This window comes from Belonocnema kinseyi, chromosome 8 (genome assembly GCF_010883055.1).
Source record: "Belonocnema kinseyi isolate 2016_QV_RU_SX_M_011 chromosome 8, B_treatae_v1, whole genome shotgun sequence".
Classification (NCBI taxonomy): domain Eukaryota; kingdom Metazoa; phylum Arthropoda; class Insecta; order Hymenoptera; family Cynipidae; genus Belonocnema; species Belonocnema kinseyi.
Window position 1 is genome coordinate 49,889,194 of NC_046664.1, and position 11,720 is coordinate 49,900,913.

Here is an 11,720-nt window from a genome sequence, read left to right on the forward strand (position 1 = left end):
CACTTATTTGCATCGATGGGACACGCACTCAGCGAACAGCGCTTCACTTCTTACGAAAATGTTGGAAAATGGCTCGATGACTGGTTTGCTTCAAAAAACGAAAACTTTTTTGGAAAGGTATCCATAAATTTCCTGAGAGGTGGACAAAATGTGTAGCCAGCGAGGGCGCATACTTTGAATAAAATATTTGTTATCATTCTCTTGAAATAAATGTGTTTTTTTCTTGAAAAAATACCGGTTTCATATGTATACACCTGGTACATCCAAACTGTTTCTTCCGTGTGCTTTACCCTCAACCATATTGGCACCATTGATGCTGTGAAAAAAGATTCATCGGTCAAATCATTGTTATTAAACTTCTAATTGTATTTTGCATCAGATGGCAGTCCATCGATGCCATATTTAATTTCAAAGTCCAAATAAGTGATCTTTAATCTATTCTCTGAAATCGGAAGGGATAAATTCGGATCTTTAAAAAGACGTTGAATAGTGTAATCAATAAGAGACTGAATCGCAACCATGGCTCCTTCTTTCGATATTCAAATAATTGAAGGATAACAATCTTTTTTAATCTCTAATACATTCACATATAAAGGATAAATGTGAGCCTTTCTTTCTTTGGCCTGTAAGTGAATAGTATTATATTGATACTCGTACTTTGATAGTCTGACCTGTTGCATTAAAGCTAAAGCTTCTTCTGAAGAGTATGGCACATATGATTCAAAGTCAGATTTACCTGAAATGTTTCAATTTTCAGTATCGTCAGAATTCAAAAGAACGACTATAGCATTTGCAATTTTTTTTCTTTCACCTTTTCGTAATCTTCGCAGAAATGCATCCTGTATCTCAGCAGCCGTAAAACTCTCTTCAATGGACATTAATTTTCGTCTCTTTGTCGCAGCAGAAGCATCTTCGAATTTTGTATCCGAACTTTTTCTTCCTCCTTTTGATTTAATCCCAGAAAAAGTAACAACGAAGTCAGTTTTTAGCCACTTTCCGAACCTCTTTTCAAACTCACTTTTTATACTTAAAGATTCTTACCATTTTTTCTGTAATATAGGTAAAAAATACAAATTCAAATGATTAGCTACTATTTCTAGATGCCCAGGATCAAGATTGTACTCAGTTTGCATGAAACTTGACAAACCTTGCACGTCATTACTCTCATTGGCAATAAGAAAATCACAAAGGACCTTCTTACCCACCTTGAGAGTATCCATTTTTTATTAGAAATAATAATACAAATAATTGAAATGTACAAAACTGCAGAAGATATTTTAAAATGCCGCCAAAAGCAAATCCTATAAACATAATTTCAACGCAGCCTCTCTCAGTTATATAAACGAAAATTATGATTTCTCTTGCGAGAGCGCGTGCGAGAGATACCCACCTAGCGGTGAACCTGGAACTGTACTTTTTAGTTGAGAGTCACTTGTTCTTCATTTGTTTTTGCATGTAAAAAAAATAAATCATAGTTTTGTTAAAAAAAATTATTTATAACAATCATGTAAATTATTCTTTATTGAATTTCGTTGGTTTGTCACCGCAATAAATGTCACTCTAATATTTATTGAAGCAAAAAACATTTTTTTCTACGAGGAAACGGCCGATTAGGAGACTTGTTTAACTAAATTGTTATAAACAATCCATATTGTTTATGCTTTATAAAGCTTAAAGTATATAAATGGCTTTAAAGACAATTGTGATCACTTTTGCTCAGAAAAATCAATTCAGTCATGAGAAAAACTCGCTTATAAAGAATTTGTTTATAGAAATTGTTTATAATAATTAAGTTAAATATTATCAAAATTAATTATGTTCTATGAATGCATGTGCAATAATTCCGGCTGATAGTGAGTTTCTATCTGTATTTTTTCTTGAGATAAAAATTCACAAAGCTAAAATGGTCAATTTTGTCACTATATTTGTTTATATATTGTTGCTCTGTGAGAAAAATTTAAAAAAAGCAAATCACAGTTCTCTTAAAAATTAATTGCTAAGCATTTCTAAAAAAAATTTTAAATCGGTTAAGAAATACGACCTGTGGGCGATTATGAACAGTAAATTCCTATTCCAGACCACTGTGCCCCGCGACAAATAGTAATTTTCATAGCGTGCGATTATAAATAGTGTAGTGATTGTGTAATAGCAAATAATTGTCTATTTGAACAAGTGAAAAAATTTTGAAGTAATAATATAACAATACAAAAGATTACTTTTTTTGGAGAAAAATTGGTATCGAGACTTCTTCGACATTAAAACTGAATTGAAAAATAATACAATTAGCATCGCGTTACATACATAAGAAGACTGTTGTCATTCATTATGTATTCAATAACATTACTTACTATATTCTTGTATTGGTCACATGAAGAAATAAATGAATTGGAAAACAATTCTTCACGAATAGGCTGGAACTTGAAAGATTATTCATTTTGAATGAATCGTGAAGTCAGAAATTATAGTTTCTTTATGTCGCTACAGTTCTTGCCGTCTGGGTGCCTCTCTAGAGTGAAAATTATTTTAATTCACATATTTTACATTAATACATTAATACCTTTTAAAAAGGTTCAAATAAATAATTAATATGCAAATACATATAAAATTGAATATTTCTCTAATTTATAAGTTATAAAAAGATTCAATAATGATAAAATAGGTTAAATAAATTCTTCTGTTATATTGTATTAAGTCGATTGAGATTAATAGTATTTGTAATTTTTCTGTTTCCGTTCGAGGATTTTGAGACGCAGGAAAAATCGTGTATTCATAGGAATAGAAATTCTTAATTCTTCTGAATTCAACGCTTATTATCAGGTTGTGTAAACGCCTGTGAAATCGGGACAACAAGCTAGATTTTCTTTTGTGCTTTCCGCAAGTTAACAATTTTTCTGAAAATTAGAAGTTTTTCCGCAATAAGAAATACATCATGAGATCTACTAAGTAAATATTCTGTATTTCATTTAAAACTTGATGCAAACAGAGTTTTTCCAGGCACTCAGATAATAATCTGGATGTTCGGTTTTATAGCTACTTGTTATTGTAAGAAGTTTGGTTATAGCTTTAGCCCTTCAACGAAGAACCTTATCATTACACTAATCATAAGATGCCACCAATCCATCACCTAAGTAGACTAATTTAAATTGAATTAATTTTTTTAGCAGATTTTATAGTACGAACTTTTTATCACTACACTTTATTTAAAATACATTTACATCTACTTCTGAGTTCAAAAATGGTTTTTTATTTACAAAAAAATATTGAATTATTGATTAAAACAAAGAAATTCAATATAATATTACACGTGTAGACTCGATTAAGTTCAACCCAAAAGAACTTGCACATCCAGTTTTTCTGTTGTACGTAGTACGGGGATGTCCCTCGTTTATTTTGAGCCAGGAAAGAAAGAAATCGTACGACGCGTTTTTTAGAAAAAAGATTTTTTCATTTTTAACAATTAAAAATCTCAATTTTTATGAAAACGACGCAAAATATGAATAGCAGTTTTCAATTCAAAATTATTCAGCTTCCTGAAATCTGTTAAATTGTATAATTTACAGACATATTTTGTTTGATGCAATGAATTTTTCGAAAAATATAAAAAAAAAATCAATAAAAATCGACTGAAACAGCATATAGGTTAATTTGTTTTATGAGATTGATAAAGTTCCTGAACTTGAAAGTGGATAAAAATTGGTTTTTATCTCTAAAATTAAAGAAATATAATTTTTACTAAATGAGAATCCTATTTTCCTCGAAAACAAAGCAAAGTAAGAATAGCAGTTCATATTTGAAAATTTTTCCTCTTCCCAAAATCTATGAAAATGTACCGGTATCAGACGTCGATCTTGTGTATTTAACAAAATGATAGAGGGCAACGCCCCCCCCCCCATTTTATTCCAAATCTGAAAAAAGAAATTCCCTAATTTTTCACATTATTCTTATTTTAAAGGGTGCCGGTTTTGAATTAAGGTTTCCCACGTAAAATGCATGTGGAAAAATGGCTTTTTTGAGTTTTTAGAATAATTTTTTAGGGTTTGAAAAAATGTGACGGGAAAGTATCCAACAATTTGGAATAAAATAGGGGGGACCGTTGCCCTCTAGCATGCAAAAAAATTTTGCTATTCAATTTTGGACGACCCTGATGTACAATATAAATGTACATACTAAAAAAATGTAAACAAATTGAATTTGTTTAAATGATGAAAAATTAATTAAACAATGATTATAAATATTCCACTAGACCAATATTAATAATTTTAAGCAAAAAAAAAGATAAGAATACAGTGTACAAAAAGTCGATTTCACGAAGAATTGACATTCTTAGCTTTAAGGGTAGTTTTCAGGTACTCGTGGGTGTGTGTTAGGGGTGTCAAACCCATATGTCTGATAGATGAAATTTTCGTTGGATAATTATCTACAGGCCCCCATAATTTCCGTCACATTTTTTCAAATCCTCAAAAGTTATTCTAAAAACTCAAAAAGTGATTTTCCCTATGCATATTACAAGGGAAACTTCAAGTCAAAACCGGCACCTGTTAAAATAAAAACATAAAAAATTAGGGAATTTATTTTTCGGATTTGGAATAAAATGGGTCGTTGCCCTTTAGCACACCAAAAAATTTGGCATGCATTTTTGGACGACCCTACTGATAGGGTCTCATTTGAAAGATTTCAGGCAGGGGAACGAATTCGAATATTGATACTTAATTAAAAAGAAGTTTTAAAAAACTCTTGAAGTTCGTCGAACTAAATGCTGTTTTAGTCGCTTTAATATATTTTGCATGCATTTTTTTAGAATTATCGTTAAAATACACAAGATCTACATGTGGTAAGGGTTCATTGATAAAAATCAATTGTTCTCTACTTTCAAGCTCAGGAAGCAAATCAATCCCATGGAACATATACTTTAAATAAAAACTGAACTAAAAGAAAAAAAAAGTTTTTAAAAATAAAACTTTATAGTTCGTTAAACTATATGATATTTTAGTGGATTTTTATCAATTTTTTCTGTGGTTTTGAAAAATGTAATAAATTCAACAAAGTATATATACTGAAAAGGGTACAATTTAATGGATTTTAACAAGCTCAAAAATTTTTAATTGTTATTCATATTTATTTCAATTTATGTTTTGTGTCGTTTTTGAGTCAAATGACACTTTTAATAGCAAAAAATTAAAAATCTTTTTTCTCAAAAACGCGTACAGTACCCTTCCCCAATATTTTTATTATTAATATAGAATATTTTTTTACAACTACCCTGTGTTTTGCTCCTGTATTCGAAATTTGAATTAGTTTCATACTTCCTGAATTTGTAGCCATGGAATTTAAAGAGTCCAACAGATCTAAAAATAGTCTTGCCAGCGTGACGTGAATTGCTTGCTATAATTCATGGCAAGATGAACCAATTCAGCCAAAATACACAGATTTCACTCTACAGTCAAACCTCGTTTATTGCAACTCATTCGAAACGTAAACACCTCGTCAATTGCAATTCAAGAGGGGACCCCATCACTCCACGTATGTGAAAGGTGATCTCACAATACATTCCTGCTTTCGTGCTGTTATTGGCTCTCCGAAATATGCGACCGTCAGTAGTGGGAGTTAGAGGGTTTGCGATAGACGAGTATCTTGGATTCCAATAGACGCGGTTTGCAATAAACGAGCTTTGACTCTATTATTAATCAGCTGCAAACAATATTTTGAAGCGCAATCGAAAAAAACCAGAAGTTAAAAGTTCACCTGCACTTTCATGATCTTACTTCCGAAATAATATAACGAAGTATCTTACAAAAATATTTTGATTAAAACAATTTGCCGATTCGCAATGCAATCTTTAGGCGCTTTCTAGGGCTTAATTTTTAGTTCATGTATTAAAAATTACGAATTTTCTATTACAATTATCAATTGTTTCATGTTATATTTTAACCACATAATATAAAGGGATAAATACAGTCCCTCACAAATGAGTTTTTCGAAAAATGGTTTTGCTGTTTTTTTTTTAATGGATTGAAAATATCATTGAAAATATCATATTTTCAATTAACTAACAAAAAAACAAGTAATAGGAAGCGCCCTAAAATAGCACACGGATGCATTTTATTTACAATCTCTTCAAGAGTGGTAGCCAAAGGTTTAACCCTTTGTTGCACATATTTTTCTGTTCAGTGAATTTACATGAAAATTTTTATTCGGCGATTTTTGGGGTCGCTGATTACGAATCTGAAGTCAGAATTTCGAAATTTTTAATTCAAGATAGCGGATACAAGATGGCGATTTCAAAATAAAAAAAAGAGATATATGAACTTGAAAGACTCTACACTGAAAAAAATTGTTCTTGAATCAAGTAAATGTTACTTGATTCAAGTCAATCTCAGGTACGAATGGGGACGATAGAACATGAGAAAGGTTCCAAATAAATAAATAATTGCTACCGTATACTTGGAACAAGCGTACATTTTCTTAATCTGAGAAAATTAATTCTTAAATAGAATATCGCATTTTATTATTCTAAAACTTTATTGTGTTACTTCATATAGAGATGTATTCAAATGCAGAATATAGTTCACTTTCAATAAATCATTTCGGATACACTTCAAGAATATATTTTCTTAACGCTCTACCGCCCTTAAATTTTTTTTATTTGTTTATTTTGAGTTTTTTAAGAATGTTATGCCGAAGGTGCAGTGTATATAAAAAAAAATTTCGGCTCATTAGCCTTCTGATTAACATATAAATCGATGCCATAAAAAATGCCATAAAAATGCCATAAAAAATGTCATAAAAAATGCCATAAAAAATGCCATTCATCTTAAAGTAATATTTAAAAAATGCCAAGGCTACCGAACGTTACATATATGTCACTGTGGGCGGTAGAGGGTTAATATAAGAATATGAAGGATAGGATCAATAGAATGAGCGGCAACTGAACACTATTTCTCAATGAAAAAAAAAATTATTTTCGAAATTATTATTATATAATTTTCATTTTTTAAATTATTAAAGCACGTAATTCTCGCACACTGTTACTTACAAACATAGTCGCACGCTTAATGTCTTTGAAAAATCGCACTTCACGAGGATTCGAACCCTACCTAAACTACCTAAAAACTACTGTCCTAACCGCGCGCTCTACCGACTTCGCTATCGAAGCACTTGGATCTCGGTGACAAGATCTTTCGAGAGACTTTAATATACCATTTTTTATTTATAAAAATTTTAGAATTGAATTTTACTTATTTCAAAAAAGGCTCGATACTTTTGTTTTCTTAATATATTTAAAAATGTTATAAAATATCTAAATGTAATAAACAATAAACAAAAATTCTCCATAAAATGCGCAGTTTTCAATTTATCCAACTCTTATATTGTATATAATAATACTCTCTTACTCAATTTTTAATCAAAAATAAAATTTCTTAAACAATAATATAAAATATGTGAAAAAGCAAAGTGAGTTTCACTTATTTAACAAGGGACGTAACACTTGTTTCTAAAAATTTAAAAGGCTTAAAAACGACCCAACGACCCCAAGGTAACGTTGTTTACTAAGATTTGAATATGGAATTGCTTTCCTAAAACAGAAATTTAAAATCTCCAAAAAGTAATTGAACATCTCTTATTTTACAAAGGGCTCAATAATTTTTTCTTTAAAAATGTAATCCACTTAAAAACGATTTAAAGTTTATAAAATATTAATAACTTTCGAGTAAAAACGTTTTAATAACCTCAGTGACAAATAAATATTTTCTGATTTTTAACAACCTCTGTAAAACGCACAGTTTTCGATTTATTTAATTATTTAATAGTACTTTCTAATTCAGTTTTTAATTTAAAATAATAATTCCAAACAAAGATAATTTAAAATATGTAAAAAAGAATTGATCGCTAGTTTAAATATTACCCATTTAAAATAGTGCTCCATATTTTATTTTTATTTCAATTATAAAATACTTCGAAATCAGAAGAAAAAAGAATTCTGTAAAGAAATGTTTGGGGCAAGAATTTGCAGGTTAAAAGTGATTGGGTTTCACGGTGGTCGCATTGAAAATATTTATTTGCTTTCTCCCTGCATTCTCAGTTCTTTTATTTGAAAAAATTCTAATTATCAAATGTTTAATTATTCTTTCATAAAATGAAATGCATTCTCAATAAACTTGTTAAAAATGTTATTGAATTCTTTTTCCTTGAATATTTTGCTTTATAAATGCATAACATTTTTTTCAATTATCAAGAAAATCTAATAATTGTACTTTTAAGCATTTTTAAAGCTTATAACTTTGTTTTACGCTGTCATATATTTATTTTTTATTATTTAAAAAAATGTTTCACGGTTAAAAAAATTCGAAATGATTTAATTTTAAGTAGATTAATACATACAAATAATCAGAGAAAAAAATTATAGACGCAGTACATTCATAACCTTTTAATAATTTTAGGAATGAAATTACTTTTGAGTCTTGTATGATTATTTCAAAGTTAATAACACTTTTTTAAAATCTATTTGAAATTTTTAATTCTTACCCAAAAAAACTTACCGACGCAATAAACTTACAATTTTTTAAATAGTTTTATGAGTGATTTGATTTGTGTGTCAGCGTAAAGTTTGTAGTTTATCAAATTTGAAAATTTCTATCTACATTTGCATAAATAAAATTGATTATGTGCACCAAGTTTTGAATTTTATAAATATTATTTAATTTCAAAATAATTCTTAGCGGTGAAGAGAACCAACTTCATATCATGTCAACTTAATAAGATACTTTTGCAGCAAGAAGTAAATTAATTTAGACCAAAATATTAATTTTCATAATATGTGTGCGATGTCCATTGTATCAAGTCTACAGTTGTTATATCGAAAAGACTGATGTGATTCTATTTTGATGACATAGGTATCATCAAAGTATTTCTGACATTCGTTTCAAATAAATAATTATTTAAAGGAAAATATTCAAGCATTATTTTAAGAGAAATTATTTCTTCGCTGAATACATTCATATTCTCGTCTCAAGAACATGAACATTGTTTCAATTAAAATAGTAGTCAAAATAAGTATATGAATTTACTTGGATCAAGAATTTTTTTAGAGTTTTAGTTACTTATGATGAGAATATTTCCAAATTCTAAATTTAGATTCGTAATCAGGGACTCCAAAAACTTCCGAGTAAGGGTTTTTAGTTTATTGTGTTAAATAGATTGTTCAAAAATGAATTCTTTTGAAAAAAGGACATTTCTTAAGTTTGTTTATTTATATAACAATTATTATAAACAATTATATCAAAAAAGCTATACTCTTATGTTTTTACCAACAAATTAGCTAGTGAACAAAAATAATCGACCTAAATACGTTTAAAATTCATTAAAAGGCAAAAATCTGAAGTTAAGTTGGTGGGATCCCACGTTCCCACCGTGCAACTAAGGGTTAAATAAATTAATGATGTACAGGTTTGTGTGAATTCAGCGAGCGATCCATCATAAAATTAAGATATAAGCAAATATAATTAGCAATTTTATAATTTTATTTAAATCTCGAAAATAATTAATTCTACAATTATAATTTCCTTTTATAAGTTGGATGTGAATACAGTGGCAGCTGGAGGTGGATCTATACTTTTCTTCAGATCAGGTCTCTTTGAAGTTGGTCCTGAAAGTGCCGGAGCTCATCCTGGACCAACTTGCTACAAAAAAGGTGGCCCCTTAACTGTAACTGATGCGAATTTAGCTCTTGGTCGTCTCCTTCCCGAATATTTTCCAAAAATTTTTGGAGTAAATGAAGATGAACCACTAGATAAAGCTCAAACTCTAGAAGCTTTCTCCAAATTGACAAACAAGGTAATTATTTATTTATGTTTATGATAGTTTCGTCATTAGTTATAGCGTTTGTCACTTTACCATTTAAAAGTAAATAAAAGAGATTTTTGAGTTATTTCAAAAAAATTCATATCCAGTTTAAATAGAAATAAATTAAATTGAATTATCGCAGAAATATTAAGTGAATTAAAGTGTATTTTATTTAACGCAAGAGAATTCCACATAATTCGAGGGAATCCAATTGCATTTTAGGATTTAGTTAAATTTCACTTAATTCGAAGTAAAAAAGATAATAATAATCAACCAAATGTAAAGTGAACTCAAATGATTTGAAAGAATTGATAAAAAATTGAAGAAAATGTATACAACTAAGTCCGAGATCTACTTCAGGTAATTGACATTAGTTAATGGAGTTTAAGAGGTTCAACGTCATTGTAGAAGAGTATTCAGTTAATCGAATTGCATTCAAAAGAATTCAATTGAATTTTATGGAATTTAATTTAATTTAGAGGAGCTTAACAGAACTTAAGGCAATTGAAGTCAAATTCCAGAAAAATTTACTTATTTATAAGACTAATTGAAGGAATTGAAGTTCAACGCTGAAAGTGAGTTCTTGCAAACCAAGAAAAATCCAACGAATTGAATGGAAATAAGATAAATTCAAATTAAATTTAAGGTGAATTAAAGGTGAAATCAATAAAAGTCCAAGGCCAGTAAAATCAATTAAACTGCATTCAAAAGATTTAAAATAGATTGAAAATCATCGGAATTAAGTGTGATATTATGATATTTCAACGGGACTCAATTTAATTCTCAGCATATGTTTAAGAAAATCAAACTGAATAATTCAGTTAGCTTTAATTATTGAAGGAGTATAACTATTGCCAGGAGATCTCAATAAAATCCCAGAAATTTCAAGTTAATTCAAAGGAGTTCAATTGAATTTCACCAGTTAATGCCAGTTAATGGTACCAGTTAATGGCACAACTCCTTTTTATTACGTAAATGACACAACGGGTGTATTGACCCCACGTGTTCAAACATGTCCCGCGGAGCCGATATTTAATATTTTTGCACAACAAAATTATGTAATCTAATTTATGATATGTTTTTCAAAGTGGAATTAGTTTTATAGTCATTAGTTTAATTCCAGTTAGTTATACAGAATGTTGAAAAGAAATCGACAAAAAGTGGGGTTATTTAATAAAAAATTCATAACTCATGTAATTGTTGCTTCTAAAAAAGGTCCTTATTTTGCAAAATGAAAACTCGATTTTATTGTGAAATAAAACACCATAGTTTTCCATATTCAAATTAAATTATTTTTATTTTAATGCACAAAAATAGTTAATAAAAAATACAAAAGTAACATATAATTTTTTTTTCAAACTTGTAATTACTATTTCAAATGTACACAGTCGCTGCAAAGGCCTGCGCGGTGCTAATGGCACATCGGGCGATTGCAAGCGTGATTGTAGGCGAGCATTTTTTTACGTGCATTTAGTCGATTCCAAGCGTGCAAAATAATGACATATGGGAGGGACGAGTAATTCTACGCATGATGTCATGGAGGATTTCCTTGTTTTTAATTGCCAACCTGAAAAGTATTCAATTCATATATATACCTATCTCACTGTTGTGAGACGTGGTTGTGGCTGAAATTTTACCGCGATTTCCTTGGAAGCGGGTGCAATTTTTCAGATTAGCACCCGCTCCCGGCGAAATCCTGCGGTTGTCCTTATGACAAATTTTTAATTATATATCCTAGCGGTTTTATACGTTCTTTGAGAAGAATGAAAATAGAGAGATTGGAAAACCAGATTTACTATCTCATCTGGAAAAAATCGTGTGACAACTAACAAGGTCACGTTTCAGAGAGGTGTCTTTCAGGGCGACAACATGAGCCCACT

General features: G+C 29.5%; 1 protein-coding gene across 4 annotated transcripts in view; it reads left to right on the forward strand.

The window, feature by feature from the left end:
• The window catches only part of LOC117177978 (5-oxoprolinase), a 68,448-nt gene that overhangs the window by 15,476 nt on the left and 41,252 nt on the right, over positions 1–11,720 (forward strand). For all 4 annotated transcript variants that reach the window (XM_033369135.1, XM_033369136.1, XM_033369133.1 and 1 more), the window contains exon 8: positions 9,571–9,831. In XM_033369135.1, coding sequence (XP_033225026.1) covers positions 9,571–9,831 — 261 coding nt within the window. The remainder of the gene's footprint in view (positions 1–9,570; positions 9,832–11,720) is intronic.